The sequence below is a fragment of the Epinephelus fuscoguttatus genome, linkage group LG11, assembly GCF_011397635.1.
Source record: "Epinephelus fuscoguttatus linkage group LG11, E.fuscoguttatus.final_Chr_v1".
Classification (NCBI taxonomy): domain Eukaryota; kingdom Metazoa; phylum Chordata; class Actinopteri; order Perciformes; family Serranidae; genus Epinephelus; species Epinephelus fuscoguttatus.
The window spans coordinates 24374547-24391843 of NC_064762.1; the positions used below are offsets into that span (position 1 = coordinate 24374547).

The 17297-nt window shown below is 40.7% G+C and overlaps 1 protein-coding gene across 2 annotated transcripts in view; it reads right to left on the reverse strand.

The window, feature by feature from the left end:
* The window catches only part of rgs6 (regulator of G protein signaling 6), a 152774-nt gene that overhangs the window by 122103 nt on the left and 13374 nt on the right, over positions 1-17297 (reverse strand). For both annotated transcript variants that reach the window (XM_049589545.1, XM_049589546.1), the window contains exon 2: positions 16914-17238. In XM_049589545.1, the coding sequence (XP_049445502.1) occupies positions 16914-17114 (201 nt within the window). In that variant the 5' untranslated portion in view covers positions 17115-17238. The remainder of the gene's footprint in view (positions 1-16913; positions 17239-17297) is intronic.

Below are 17297 nucleotides of genomic sequence, written 5' to 3' on the forward strand. Positions count from 1 at the left end.
ATGAAAAACAATATGTAGCTGAAAAAAATGCATATTAATCCATAAAGACTCCCTTCTTCCCCCTCAGGACTACTTTGAAGTGTTCTGGACTTTGGTCGGGTATTTGCAACATGAAAACGGCCAAACAAAGGCACACTGCCCAGACGGTGAGAACTGTGTCTCCAACAACAAAAAAGTTCTTACCGATGCTCTGCGGCTCTTCAAAGAGAGGCATGAAAAGAATAATTTTCACAGACTTTGTAGTTTGAATCTTGGTGTTAACAGCTGAAGGCCTGCTGCAGCATTGAAGTTTCAGTAAATAAGCTTTGGTTGTTTTTGTAGATGGACAAACTTAAACAGCCCAGAAGACGCAAGAGATCTGGGGCGTCATTTATAAAACTGTGTGGAGAATCCACACTAAATGTTTGCGTAGGTGCAAATGAGGAAATGTACGTACCTCACAAAATATTATAATTTATAATTCCATGCGTACGTATGCTAGTATGCAATTTTCTTTTATAAATCCCAAATCAACTTGGAATTGTCTGCATGTGGACCAGCCTCATATCTCGCTCTTGACACGTCCATATTCAACAGTAAATTGTCAATGCAAAGCACTTCATTAATGCGGATGCACAGACATGAGCCAGTGGGTTTTTTTTTTTTTTTTTTACAGTAAATTACGGCAACAACCAAGAGGAAAACCAAGAAAACGAATATTCCTGATGCAGAGATCCACATGCTTTTCAGTGCAGGATGGATCCATGCTTTCATGTTGTTTACACAAACTCTGACCCTACCATCTGAATGTCGCAGCAGAAATCCAGACTCATCAAACCAGGCAACGTTTTTCCAATCTTCTATTGTCCAGTTTTGGTGAGCCTGTGTGAACTGTAGCCTCAGTTTCCTGATGTTAGCTGACAGGAGTGGCACCTGGTGTGGTCTTCTGCTGCTGTAGCCCATCTGCTTCAAGGTTCAACATGTTGGTGGTTCAGAGATGGTCTTCTGCATACCTTAGTTGTAACAAGTGGTTATTTGAGTTAATGTTGCCTTTGTATCATGTTGAACCAGTCTGGCCATTCTCCTCTGACCTCTGGCATCAACAAGGCATTTTCACCCAGAGAACTGCTGCTCACTGGATGTTTTCTCTTTCCTGGACCACCCTCTGTAAGACCAGCCCGTCTGTATCGAAGCGAATCGTGACCAATATTTAAATTAAAATGCATTTACAGAAATGCTTTTTCTCACACACAAACAAACATACACAAATCGAAATTGGCTGCAACACTGAGAGACACGGCACCTGCTACTAGCTTAAATGACTGTCAAGTCAGCAGACGTATTAAGTCCGTAACTCAATGATCAGTCCATTAAAAATTATTTTTTCCAGCAGATATCTTAGTTACAACATGATTGAGCTAGCAAAGCAGTTTTGTGTTGCTATGTGTGGTATTTATTCAGTTTTGGGAAATTATGATGTTTAGAAAGCACAATCTCAGGGAGCACCATGATCTGTGATGCATCCATATATCAAATGTGCACACCGCCCCCTACAGTATTAGATGGGTATAGCACGGTCAGCACGGAGCTGAACAAGAGCGGCTACTGACGTCACTCTCCTGCGCCGCTCAGATTGCCAACTCATTTTCGAATTATGGACACTATTTTGCAGGGCAGACCACATAAATGAAATAGCAATGTCCTCTTTGTTTTTTTTTTGATTATGGCATAAAATGAGCAGTCTTGAAGAAGAAAATGCAAATGCAAATAGGTTGATTGATTATTAATTTTATTTGTGAGTCAAATAATGCAGCCACATTCTTAAAATGAAAAAGCATTTCTGCAAATGCATTTTAATTTAAACACTGGTCACAATTTGCTTTGATACGTCTGCCACAAACAACCATGGCACGTTCAAAGTCACTTAAATCACCTTTCTTCCTCATCCTGATGCTCAGTTTGAGCTTCATCACGTCATCTTGACCATGTCTACATGCCTAAATGCACTGAGTTGCTGCCACGTGATTGACTGATTAGCTATTTGTGTTAACAAGCAATTGAACAGATGTACCCAATAGTGGCCAGTGAGTGCATCTAAAAACTAAAATGGTGCTTGGTGATATCTGCACAGTATTAGAGGAGATTATTGAAAACGCACTGTACCGTTCTTATTTAATGCTGTTTGATGTTATCTTGGATTTCTACAATCATCAACGTTAATTTCATCAGTTAGTCTGAAACTGGAGTAGGCACATTTTAAGCTCTTTTTTGTACTTACGCAATAGTAATGAGGCCCTAGATCTGCCTCTGATATTTGTGTACAATAAATAGCCTTTAAATAATTTTATATTTAGACATAAAGTCTCATTTTTGTTTAGATTATCTAAAAATATTTTTGCAAGATTTTCACACTGCAAGAGAAAATAACATTTCAAGACAACAAATGAAACTGGAGGATGAGAATTTATAGATTTTTTTATGGATTGCATTGATCCAATCCATTACTTGTTGTAAACAGAGTAAATGTAGACCATTAGTTGTGGACCTAATGGGGAAATGATTGACATGATCAATATTTTCTCCATCCTATTCTCAATCCTATTAGGATTGAGACTAAAATAATAACACTAATTAGATTTCTTTATTAGGTGACTATGTCAAATTCTGATTTATTTCACTGTACTGAAAAATAAATACGAATCCCTGATAACAAACTGTGCTGAAAATGTGTAATGGTGTACTTTAATAACAAGAACACTCTCCTGTAGCTTCTGAGCCTGTTCACTGCACATCACTAAATATAACTGAGGGATGAAACAAACAGCATTCGGCTCCTCTTCAAGCTTTAGTGATTATGGGGTCAGAAATGTGGGTGGCACTGGAGCAAAGGTCACACTGTCACAGAAATCAAGGGTTAACCCAACAGAAACAGAAATATGCTCACAACGGTTAGCAGCCGCCTACAGCACTAGAAAGGAGGCAGGTGGTGCACTCTCCCAAACCAATGAACACATCACTGAGACCACTGAAGATGTTTTGGCCTCTGGCTTTTTTCCAGATGGGGATAGTCAAACATGGGAAGAACCAGACTGATGGTTGGTTGAGAGACTGCAACTTACCATTGTTTAGACTGCCAGCCCAAATCAGTTTTTTGGCATACTTAGATTGTATCCAGATTAATTTAATAAAGTCTGGACAGTAAACAAACACATGAAACGTAACTTTTGCAGCTGGGTCACAACCATATTTGGAGATGGTTTGAGATGTGATAGGTTTTCTACAGATGCGTCTGAGTCTGGATGCTCTGGACGCTTAGATCAGGTTTCAAAAAGGGGATGTCCCAATCCGGTTTTAAAGATCAGGATCTGGGCCAATCAAGACATTCTTAACTGATCTTGATTGGGTATACTGAGTTATATAAAGGAGCCTATTCTTCATTTTACGTCAGCTGTCACACAGGTGTTTTCATTCACAAAAGAGCCACACGGAGTGCAACCGTCTCCAACTCACTGCTCTCCTTTTCTCCTCCACTCAGCTGAGCTCACATGTGTGCAAGAGCCCCAACTGTGGCAAAACACAACATGCCATAACCGACAGCTAAAATGCAGTGCGAGACTGTTAACTCGTGGTTTGTTTGTTTTTTTTTTTTACCAAAATTATGAGCACTAATTTAATTTCAGCTCAGTGTGAAAGTCTTGTGTGTTGCGTGGTGTTTACCCACAGGCGGAGGAGAAATAGAGATAGATAGCGATGCAGAAGGGACAACAACCGCACTCACCACACAACTGCAAGTGCAACAAAAGTCCCAAGAGTAAAAAGCACATAAGGGACTTGTAATAAAGTAGCCTAATCTATTCAAAACATGTACAGACGACGAACATTAACACTGAATAAAATACCATTCAACAACAAGCAACAAGCAACAAACACTGGAGAATATGCTACTGTCTTAAAGGGACAGAGACATTCCTTCAAGACAGCAACAAGGCCATAAAGATTAAAGGGAGAGATTGTAATGTTAGATCTATTTACTTATTTTGTAAAAAATAAAATAATGAATAAACATTAAGGAGCAGCTTGGATGCAGGGATTTTTTTTTCTTAAGGCATTGCAGAGCTTTTCAAGCAGGTACATTTGATTTAAATAAGTTCACTGTGCTTGAAGTGTGCACTGTGCAGCTGTATTATCTAGGAGAAAAGAAGTATTGGATCATGCCTTGGTATGAATATCATTCAAAACGGGACTCAGATTGGGATCAGGGGCAAAAAAAAATGGATCCAGACATCCCTATTTCAAAGTGTCTTTAAGTGGAGGTTTTCCAGCTGAGCTGTGTGTGCAAGCCTGTCTCATCACCAAGCACTGAACAGGACAGATGAGAAAAATCTGACACACTGGACACTACAGAGGTTAACTGTGGGGTTGACGATGTCGTTGACGGCGTAACGTTACTAACGTTAAAAACCTCTGGTATGCAGCATGACAGAGACTGACTTAATTTTGCTCAGAAGCTAACTTTAAGCATCACACAGTTCCAACAAGGGCTCTGGTGTGATCGTATCCCTTTCAGGAGCTTTGTAATCCAGCTTTGAACTTTAATCCATAATGATTAATCTGACACTGAATGTCCTCTGTGATTGTTTACTGTTGTTATCCTCAATGTCTCATGCCTCCATGTCATAACTCATTAAGATACGTTGGCGCTGTCTGGACACAGAAATCTGATCTGCTCACCTGCAAACAGTGCGGACAATCTGCGGACAAAAAAAATTCTATCTGAAAGATCTAATTTGAGAAACAAACCTGATTTACCTGCAATCTGAACGGAGCTTTTGAGACTACCCTCACCCAGAGAATGAATAAAACATGCCTTTTGTTCAAACCTTTACATTAAACCAAACCTATTTTTGTACTCTGACAACTTTGTGGTAACAACAAAGCCGCGCCTGCCTCTGCCTGGGTATTTAACATGTGAAGTACTTAGACGAAACGTGATGGATGATTTTTTTTTTTGTACAGTGTCTGACTTCAACTTCTGAGATGGCTGCTTTTAAACATGAAGACAATCTTTTTCTAACTCTAACCATGCCGTAGCCATAACTTTTCTAATAATCTAACCAAGATTAACCAGCTGGGTGCCTGAACATTATCCTAGGGTTGACAGTTCAGAAAATATTTAAACAAATCCTTTGTTTTAAAAAGCTCATTTGGCTTGTTTTGGAAGAGACAGACAAACTGGACTCTCTGATGAACATGGATGAATGAATACTCAAATACTGTCATGGCACACTGGCACAAATATTGTTCATTGTGGCACAAAATCCCAAAAACAACGCTTCTGAGAAGGTTCAGATTTGTGCAGCAGTGAACTCGTGCTGCGTCGGCAGCATCCAACAACCCTCTCACTGTGGCTTTCCAGCCTCGGAGCTCTCTTTCAGGGCATGTTCCAGCAGCTCAGAGGAATATGGGAACAGGGACCTGTATAAACAGCTTGTTGAGTAAACAGGGTTGCAGTTCAACAGCTGCTACTGTAGAACTGGGGAGACCAGAGGATAATGAAAAAAGGTGCAATACACTGGGATACACACACGAAACACACACAGTCAGCATACACAAATACCCTTCATCCTATTTTTCCCACTCCCTTTCTTTAACACACACAAACAAACAAGCACACACAGTTTCTGAGCAGATGCTGGCTGACAGGTATGAATACATGCTGGTGAAAAGGTGAGTCAACACCCTCCACTCTTGTCAACAGTATTGACTCTCACCTTAACATTATCTTCAGAGTGTGTGTGTGTGTGTGTGTGCGCGCATTGGATGGTGACAAAGAAGAAGAATCTAGTGGGGAGGGTCTGATACACATGAACACACTATATTGTATGTATGGGCTGTGTTGATGTATGAGACACACAATGTTCCCTTATCTCAGATAGAATAAACATAAAACTAGACAGAACAGAATAAAGAAAAATAGAACAGATATACACAGAATAGAATGGAAATGATTCGAATAAAGTGAGACAGAATAGAATATGAAAAATAAGATAGTTAAAATAAGATATAATAGTGTAGATTTACATAGAACAGACAGCTATAACCACTAAAGTTAACAAAAGGATGGGTGAAGAAGATGATGAAAAGGAGGAGGAAAGTGAAAAAGAGACATAGAGCCATACACCATTGTTCAAGGAGACGACTGGCTCTCTGTGAACCAGAGGCATCACCTCTCATCCTAATTACTCTTCAAGCACTGACCCAGAATCAGCTCTCAAGCTCCATCTTACATCAGTAACCCCCTTATCACTCAAACTGACCCAGCAGCAGCCAAAAGCCAGGGTTTAAGAATTGGTTTTAAGATATGCATTGATACCTTTTAAAACAACAGTATTTTCAAGTGGAGGTCGCTACTTTGTCTCCCAAATGTTTGTAAACTATGAATCACGATTTGTATTTTCCTCTGCCCTCATGCTTGTGAATGATTGATGACTCATCCAGAAAGACTAATGAGACCGCCGTCCAGAACATCCATATTTCATAAGACAGCAACCTTTCATGTAAAAGCAAATGCTGTGAATTAGTGGCTCAGATGATGACCAAATATTTTTTGAATGCAGAGAAGCAGAGTTTTTAATACTTTTATGGGAAATGCACTTTGTAAAAAGTGACACTAAGTGTTATTATGGATTCACTGTAGTGTACCAGATTCAAGATTTAAGAAATGTATTGTCATATGCACAGTAAAAAGTGCAGCGGTTTGCACCATACAATGGAATTCTTAATTGCCAGTCCTTCACACAAGACAATAATAAAATTTGAATTCAAGTTAAATTTTAAGAAAAATAAATAAAACAGCAGACGTGGCTGTCGGTCAAATTTGGCCTGTTGGTGAGCGGTAAACTCAAGGGCCTCTAGTTTCCTGGCACGGCACAGGGTGGCACAGGGTGGCGAACCCTGCGCAGAGCTAGTTTCGAGCAGCGCAACCCGAGGCGCGCTCAGTTGGGTAGTTTGGCAGACCGAGGTGCGCTGAGATGGGTGTGGTGGCGCAGCAGGGGGAGGTGTCAACAGATCCAGCTTGGCGCAGTGACAGTTTCGTGCCAAAAGGCTTCGCCGAAGGTGCACTAAAAGCTCGCCATCTGAAACCAGGTCTACTGTCAGCGCAGGCGGAGCGCAGCCGGTGTAAGCTGAAGTTTGGCTGACCGGCGGACAGTGCGCACACGTCACCAAAACCTCACGGGCAGGTTTCCAGAATATCAGGCACATTAACAATGCAATAAATACCCACAAAACCACTATTCAATGCAACTATCTGCAATCAGCACATAAATGTATCTCTATATCGACTGTCCCGTCACATCTGATGTCAGATCAAAGGGGATTAGCACCGTTTGGCACGCGTAATGGAAACCCAACATGATTTGATTAACACAGCTGCAAACTAATGAGTTCACATCCCTCTCAGCCAACCACAAACAGCCACAGCATCAGACAGGGAGTATATATTCAGCATCTGCCATCTTAGAAAAGTCAAAAGAAAAGAAACAGAGTGAGACTGCGAGAGAGAAAGAGTATTTCCCTGTACATCCATTCAAACATTTATGGTGTAAATTTACTCAAAACACATTTTACTGCGACATTTTAAAAACTTGCCTTCAGTAAAACTCATCTGACACTTGTCAGATCTCATTGTGTGTTTATTTTCCATTTTCTGTACTGCATTTTTTTTTCAGCCATGTTGTTGTTTTCCTGCTGGATGTGGACATCTTCTCCTGACAGCTCCCAGTGGGTTGCTACAGCTTGATTGCACTGGAACAGGCTGTTTGTCTTGTAGAAGACAAAAAATGAAAACTCAAATTTGTCTCTGTTATAAGTCACTGGATCGCAGTGGGATACAGTTTATACTGTCATCCATAATACAGTTATGTGATCGATTTCACTGATAAATAGACATTTCAGCATGTTTGGCAGCTGCTGAATAAGAGCCATTAGACATCAGTTCCAGATGTGTACCATAACAGCAGCAGTACCTACATTAATTTAAGAATAATCTGAGCAATAATAACATCTTAAAAACTTAATCAAAGTTACTTTATGAAGGCAATTAATTTTCCTAAAAAGTTTTGTTATTGTGTTTGAGTTATTTTTTTATTTTTTAGAAATGCAGTTTTTCCTGACTGGACCAACTGATTAATGTCAGTCACGTTCACCCACTCATCTAGGTTTATCATGTTTAAACATCTCTCCTGCTTTTTCTTCCCATTTTTGGGGGAACAATTTGTCCATTTCCTTTCAGGACAATTGTCAGCTTAAGCAGTGGTTGCAAATAAAAGAGCTTAAAAATAGTGATTTAGGTAACTTGCGACATGTCCACAATGCATGCTGCCTCTCACACAATGCCTCGGCTAGAAAAAATGGGCAGATACTTTGGGTAATAAAATATGCCAAAATCTGAAACCTCTTCACATCTTTCTTTCTTTCTTTCTTTCTTTCTTTCTTTCTTTCTTTTAGCACTGTAGTAAATTAGTTTGTTTATATTCAAAGCTTTGATTCAGATTTTCAATTGAAGATTCAAATACTTGTCATTACATTTTATTACATCATCACCCAATAAAAAACTAGAATTACTGTCCCGTGTTTGTATGTCTCTGCGCACCAGTGAAGTTGCAGTTACAGTTTACATCCATTTCTGACCAAATGCCTTCTCTTCTGAGATATGACGTTGAACTATGGCCAGAAAAGTGTTTTAGCAGAACATTATGATGTCACGATGAAGTTGACTCTTTACCCTATTAGACATTTGTAAGGCGTTTTGTCAAATTCTTGAGTAACAGAGGTCACAGTGACCTTTGACCCTCAACTAAATTCTAATCGGTTTATTTCTCAGTCAAAATGCACTTTTTCCTCAAGGTGTTTTTGAGATATCGGGTTCACAAGAATGAGACAGACAAGGTCACACTGACCTCAACCTTTGACCACAAAATCTAATCACTCCATCGCTGAGTCCAAGGTGACATTTGTGCCAAATTTTAAGAATTCCCTCAAGACATGCTTGAGATATTGCATTCAAGAGAATGGGACAGATGGATGGATGGATGGATGGATGGATGGATGGATAGATAGATGGATGGACGGATGGACGGAGGGCTGTAACCTAAGTAACAATGTCAACAATACAACACATTGTCACTCCGACCTCGTCACATATCGACGCTTGGCCATGGACTTTCCACATAAAGATACAACATGCAAGGTACCCTGGGTGCATTGGTTTTTGACATTCTGGGACATCATGTCAAGTTCTGTCTGTTACATGCATTGTCTTCTTTCAAAATACACTTCTGTTTTCACAGGAAATTTAACATTTACATACAGTCTCTTTCAAAATAAACACACGTCGTCAGTACAACACCGCAACACCCCACAGCCTTACAAACTGTTGACCAGTTGGCCATGTGTTGCAAACTGTGGTAAAAAGCCCAGCTGAGACATATATTCTCAATGCTTTGTCTTCATGTCCAAAGAATGCTCCTCAAACCTAAATAATACCGGCATGTCCCACGTGTCTTAATTGTGAAGTCTGACAGTGATTTATTGATGCTGAAATCCTACATGAAGCAGAACAGAGAACAGGCTACATTCAACATCATGAATCATGACCTAGAACATATTCTTGTCTCCTGAGGTGACTGTATATCTCTGTAAGATTTGCAAGTGTTACTACATCACATTTCAGCTGCTGTTTCACCTGAAGTAACCTTTTCCTGTGTGTAGTAGCCATGTGTTTGACGTTGAGATCTCTCACAGCCGCAACATCCGTCTGCTCCTCTCTTACTGTACTGATTCAGAATCTCTCTCTCTCTCTCTCTCTCTCTCTCTCTCTCTACCTAATTTCCCTTCCACACTCTTCTTCTTGCTCCCTAACCCCCCCTCTCAACCCTGCATCAGGAACTCATTTATCAAAAGCGACAGTGGTTGATGGTGTCCTGCAATTCCTGCTGCGCCTCCAGCCTCTTTCACCAGATACAAATTTTCAGAGCCTGATATACTACTGGTCTACGGTGATGTCACCAGCAGCATATATTTGGTGCCAGCAATATTTAATTGTTCCTTTTCCATCTGTTTTTTTGTGTTCACTGTGGAAATGCTACTGCAGATAGATAATTGTGGTCCATTGAAAGAAGGATTAAAACACACTTTAGGTCTGTTAATTTCTCTCTAATTCTTCGACATCACATTAAAATGAGTTCTCTGTCCGGTGCATGAACTGTCAACAACAAAGGTTGGTGAATGTGTGTGTCAGACAAATGGAGTCATAATGCAGAAATCGATACACCAGGTTGTCTAATACCAACCCTCACTTCAACCTTAAACCTTATCATAAACATTAATTCATTCATTTTCTGTAACCTCTTATCCTGTAGGGGGTCATGGGGGGAGCTGGAGCTGGGTTCACCCTGGACAGGTCACCAGACTATCACAGGGCTGACATATAGAGACAGACAACCATTCACACTCACATTCACACCTACAGGGAATTTAGAGTCACCAATTAACCTGCGTGTCTTTGGACTGTGGGAGGAAGCCGGAGTACCTGGAGAAAACCCACGCTGACGCAGGGAGAACATGCAAACTCTGCGCAGAGGGGCTCCCCTACCCTGGATACGAACCAGGAACCCTCTTGCTGTGAGGCAACAATAATAACCACTGCACCACTGTGCATGAAACCATTATCAAACCACAGCCAAACCAAACCCAACCAAAACCCACAAATAAGAGATGAAAAGGTCTGAAAATTTCAAATTAAAAGTATGAAGGATTTTTACCAAGGTTACCAGATACTGTTAAAATGCACTGAAAATGTCCAAAGAGGACTGATAGACACACTGGAATCATTTCACCAAGTTTTATACTGAAAACCACAAATAAAATCAGCAGCACTTTTTATTTGCATTAACATTAAAGTAATAACATAGCCAATACCTTTCAGAAGTATATGAAACCATAGCAAATGTGCCTTAACATTAAGGATAGCCTGTCTTTGAAATGCCTGCTCAAGTCTCTGTGTCCCTGTAGATGAGGACAAGGAACCAGCTGCATTACTGGGTTTGCTGCACGCCCACTCTGTAAACAGGGGAATAGTACAACCAACCCATGTTGCATGCCACGCCTGCACTCCTGTGTCTGGGAGAGTGATGATGATGATGAGGATGATGGAGGACAGTATTTCAAAGAGTGGTAATCAAACACAGTTTCAATGATAATTAAAATTTGAAACTGTAATATTAACTGTAATAACTAACTGTAATTAATTATCACATTTATCATGAAATCAGTAACCGTTTCACTCCCACCTAGAACCACCTATTTATCAACCCTTAAAAGAGATGAGGATGGACTGAGTGTACACGCCAAATATGTCTTCAAACTCAAGGTCATAAAACAAAAATGACTCTCACAAAGACAGACAAACAAAAGCAAACACATTACAAAACAAACACACAAAGCTCATATTTGGGGAAAATGATGTCACATCCTGTAGTTTTACAACACTGCATTAGCTTTTACAAATATGTCACAAGCATATCTACCCTAGTTACTCTGGTCCAGTGATTTGAATTCAATTCAATTCAATTCAATTTTATTTATAAAGCCCAATATCACAAATCACAATTTGCCTCACAGGGCTTTACAGCATACGACATCCCTCTGTCCTTATGACCCTCGCAGCGGATAGGGAAAAACTCCCTAAAAAAAACCCTTTAACGGGGAAAAAAAACGGTAGAAACCTCAGGAAGAGCAACTGAGGAGGGATCCCTCTTCCAGGACGGACAGACGTGCAATAGATGTCATACAGAACAGATCAGCATAACAAATTAACAGTAATCCACATGACACAATGAGACAGAGAAAGAGAGAGAGAGAGAGAGAGAGAGAGAGAGAGAGAGAGAGAGAGATGCAGGTAATGACAGTAGCTTACAACAACATTATTGAAAGTAATAATATTATAGTTATAGTTCTGGCTACTGCGGTACAATATGTTGAAAGTATGTATTAATATCTGGCAGTATACATGTGTGACAATAGTCATATGTGTATAATAACAGTAGAAGTATGACTAATGACTTATGATGGCAGCAGCAGCAGGAGGCATCTGGCAGGACCACGACAGCAGCACAACCACACACGTCATGCTGTCCAGGCACCGCTGCGATATGAGTTAATCTGAGAGACAGTGGAGCACAAAGGCTCCGGAGAAGAAGCCCAGTTAGTGACATCCAGAATGGCCGAGTTAGCAAGATGCAGTAATAGAATACGAGAGAGAGAGAGAGAGAGAGAGAGAGAGAGAGAGAGAGAGAGAGAGAGAGAGAGAGAGAAGGAGAGAAGGTGCCCGGTGTATTATAGGGGGGTCCTCCGGCAGACTAGGCCTAAGTCAGCCTAACTAGGGGCTGGTACAGGGCAAGCCTGAGCCAGCCCTAACTATAAGCTTTATCAAAGAGGAAAGTCTTAAGTCTAGTCTTAAATGTGAAGACGATGTCTGCCTCCCGGACCGTAACAGGAAGATGATTCCACAGGAGAGGAGCCTGATAGCTGAAGGCTCTGGCTCCTGATCTACTTTTGGAGACTTTAGGGACCACGAGTAACCCTGCGTTCTCAGAGCGCAGAGTTCTGGTGGGATAATAAGGCACTATGAGCTCTCTAAGATATGACGGAGCTTGACCATTTAGAGCTTTATAAGTTAACAGTATGATTTTAAATTCAACTCTGGATTTCACAGGGAGCCAGTGCAGAGAAGCTAAAACAGGAGAAATATGATCTTGTTTCTTAGTTCCTATTAGTACACGTGCTGCTGCATTCTGAATTAGCTGGAGAGTTTTTAAGGACTTACTAGAGCTACCTGATAATAGAGAGTTACAGTAATCCAGCCTAGAGGTAACAAAAGCGTGGACCAATTTTTCTGCATCTTTTTGGGTCAGGATAGGCCTAATTTTCGCAATATTACGCAGATGAAAAAATGCAGTCCGTGAGGTTTGTTTTAAATGAGAATTAAAAGACAAATCTTGATCAAATATTACTCCGAGGTTTCTTACGGTAGTGCTAGAGGCCAGAGCAATGCCATCTAGAGAAACTATTTCATCAGATAAAGAGTCTCTGAGTTGTTTGGGGCCAAGAACAATAACTTCAGTTTTGTCTGAATTTAACATCAGGAAATTGGTGCTCATCCAGGTTTTTATGTCTTTAAGGCAGTTATGGAGTTTAGTTAATTGATTACTTTCTTCTGGCTTCATCGATAAATACAACTGTGTATCATCCGCATAACAATGGAAATTTATAGAATGATTTCTAATGATGTTACCTAAAGGAAGCATATATAGAGTAAATAGGATTGGTCCGAGCACAGAACCTTGCGGAACTCCAAAACAAACTTTGGTACGTAAGGACGATTCATTATGAAAGTGAACAAACTGAAAACGATCAGATAAATAAGATTTAAACCAGCTCAGTGCAGAACCTTTTAGGCCAATTAAGTGATCAACTCTGACCTTGACTTAAATGGGACCTACTGCACTTTTTCTTATTTTTCTGTCACATATGCAGTGTTATGACAGATGCCCATCTTAAACATGGCCAAAGTTTCAAATAATGAGGTCAATGTATGACAAAGTAATCCCTGTTTGTTTTTGTTTTTTTCTACTTTTCAAGACAAGCTGTCATCAGTCCATGGTGGATTCCTTTATATGGTCATCTCCTCCAGGTACGCCACTGCAAGTGTTTACATCATGCACTCTGACATGGTGAATAGTACACTTGTAAAAGACTTTGCTATTCTGCTGACCACTCAAAGCGCTTTTACACTACCTGTCGTATTCACCCATTCACACATTCACACAATGGTGACCGAGGCTACCATGCATGGTGCCACCTGCTACTCAGTAACCATTCACACGCACTCACACACGGATGAAACAGCCATCAGGAGCAATTTGGGGTTCAGTACCTTGTAGTTAAATGCTAACGTCAAACAAAAATGTAGTCAGTAGTAGTAGTAGTTGCCAGTGTTGTTAATTCCTCCCTGATTTGCTGCAACATGTCTGCTAAAGATTTTGTTTTGGAAACTTTTTTGGTGATTTTCACTGTAAGTGCCACCATACTCTGTTACAGTCATTCCCCAGCTGCAATGAGAGTAGATGGGGAGGACCTGAAAATGCTGACCAATCAGAGCAGATTGGCCTTTTCGGGAAGGGGGCTTAAAGACTAAGACACTAAAATGGAGTGTTTCTGACAGAGGGTGAATACTGTGTTCCAGCACAGACAGTATAAGGAAAAATGTTGACCATTAAAGCATGTAAACATGTTATGGTAGACAAAAATATGTAAGTATGAACCTGAACATTAGCATAACAGGTCCCCTTTACATTTTGGTTTGTATTGCTGAAGTACAAATCCCACCAGGAGGCTCTACCTGAGGCAGCTCTGTCTTTATTGTGCTGACTAACAGTGCTGTGGATACGGTCGCTGTGTTGCATCCTAAACAGTAGGCTGCTAAAAAAATGATTTTGACTTCCTCAACGTGCCACAAAATGTGCATTATTATCATTAGTCTCTATGTAGTTATTTAATTACAGGCAGGCTATACGGCGGACTGTAACAGTTAAACATTTTCAGATTATCCTAAATGTGTCTTAACATTCTGTCATGATGTTTCAGTCTGTGTCCCGTCTCATCTTCCCTGCACAATGTACATTTTTGCAGCAGTGACTCACAGGGCAGACCCTGACTCTCTCCCTCATATAGTTCATCTATCATGATAAAACACTGCGGGGGGATGATGTCTATATTCACATGCCCCTGTTTTTATTCACAAGCCTGGATCACTTTAGAGGGAGGGAGGTTGCCTCTGGAACAGATTCATGTCTCGCCTTTCATTCAGTTGCACATAAACAACGCTGTCTATATTGATTCCCACAGGAGAAACAGCATATTCTCTTTCCCTGCTCACTGTGAGGTCAAAGGTCAGGGTCACAAACAGCACCTTAGCAGGAGGGATGCTTACCACACAGAAACCAAATCCCAGCTCCTATATTTGCTCCTGTGTAACATTTTAAACACAAATTTATCATTGCCTACTGTGAAAACATGCCAGCGATGTGGTGCAGTTTCTTCTGTCCTGGTAGTAATGAGGCAGACCTTTTGTCTACCTGAGACCACTGCTAGTGTTCCTTATCTCACAATGTGGCCCACATTGCTCAGAAATCCCACTGCTGGTCACAAAAAGATTCTGCTGCGTGTTTCTTAAATCCCTCTGTATAAAAATATAATAAGCTGGCCTTTACTCATCAGAACAACATGTTGTTAGCTTTGTTCTGAAATCCGTCTTTCACTACTTTCACCATCTGTTTAGAAACTGCTCTGGAACAACAACAGTGTGGCTCACTTCCTGTTCTGTGCCATAAGGCAATCCAGCAGATCTGACCCAACAACTCAAAGGGAAAATGTGGTGTCGTCATAGAGTAGGAACCAGCCAAAGTGGGAGTAGTGACCTCTTGGGACCCCCCCCCCTTTCCAAAAATACCCATTGAATATTTCAAGTGAATAATAAAGACTGAGTGAATATATTTTGTCCTATGTGCATGTTTTTCATCATTGAATTTAAAATGTAAGCTAATTTCATGTTTAAACTGAAAAATGTAAAACCATTGGTAATGTCTTCTTTTTTTGGTTTTGGTTTAAAGGGACAGTTCACCCCAAAATCAAAAACTCATATTTTGCCTCTTACCTATAGTGCTGTTTATCAGTCTAGATTGTTTTGGTGTGAGTTGCAGAGTGTTGGAGATATAGGCCATAGAGATGTCTGAGTTCTCTCAAATATAATGGAACTAGATGACACTCTGCTTGTGGTGTTCAAAGCACCAGAAAAAAGAAAACCATATCACCACCAACAGTATCACAGCACAGAAGGAAGCGTGCATTGACACTTGGACAAGAGGCTCATGCTCATGACAGCACGAGATGTTAACATTAATAGTGTCCTCCCTAGCTGAGCTGTAACATTAGCTAGCTCAGTGGTGCTAGGTGAGGTAACACTAGATACAAAATTTCTTCTGTGCAAACAGTTGGTGGGTGTAGTTTGGTAGAAGAAAATAGTTCCTACATGAAACTGCTCACATCAAGGTCTGTGGATTATCTTGAGGAACCAGGTCATGATTACTGGAAAGAGACATTGCTGTTGAGTTTTTCAAATGTATTTTTTGGTATTTTGAGCACCACAAGCTGAGTGCCATCAAGTTCCATTATACTGGAGAGAAGGCAGACGTCTCTACAGCCGATATTTCCAACACTCTGCAACTCACACCAAAATGATCTTGACTGATAAAAAGCACTACAGGTAAAAGGAAACATATGTATTTATTATTTGAGGGTGAACGTCCCCTTTAAGTTTAATATTTATCTGTAAATCTGCACAGAAACAAAAAACTTGCATGTTTTACTCATATATGTTGTATGTTTTACATTTGTTATTCGTTTTCTTGTCAGCTTGTTAAAATCAATTCTTACAGATATCCATGGAGACATTTTAGCTGAAAAGTACACCAAAAAATCACTATGCAAGGGTACCACGGCTCGAAAAAGACTGGAGAACACAAACTGTTCTACATAACAGCACTTTGAGAGGACGCTGCATTGCCTGAGTATGTTACTGGGGATTTAAAGCTTCTCCCTTGAGTCTGAAGCACCAACAACAAGTTTACCTTTTAAAAGTTTAACCTTGGACTCAAATAATTACGGCATTGTAGCTAATCCCAGCCTCTGTGTGAAAAATTAAAGTGACCAAGAACTCCAGATCACTGGGGCCAACAATATTCCAGGCTCTGTGAACTCCCAGCAGCAACATGACGTCACAAATCTTCAACCAATTCATCAGTTTTTTCTCCTACCTTTCTGTAGACGATCATGTTGGGGGAGTCGTCATCTGGGTCCACGCTGCTCATGGACCTCATGGACAGCAGTGGTCGTGGGGTCGTCCGCACACTGTCCTTCGGTTCCTCGGACCCTTCGTCAGTCTCCGTCGCCTCCACAGTGCTCGGCTGCTGCTCCTCCTCCTCCTCCTGCTGCTGCTGCTGCTGCGCCTCAGCCATCACTACAGTCTCCCTTTCAGTCTTCTCCTCCAGTATTGAGTTATCCTCTTCTTTATCTGCGGCTGTATTTCTCTTCCTCCTCCTTTATGCCCTCCTTTGCTCTCTCCTCAGTGTCTAGGAGCTGCTGTAGGGAGAGACAGAGAGATGAATTTGACAGCGCAACTCACCACTGGGCTCCAGTAT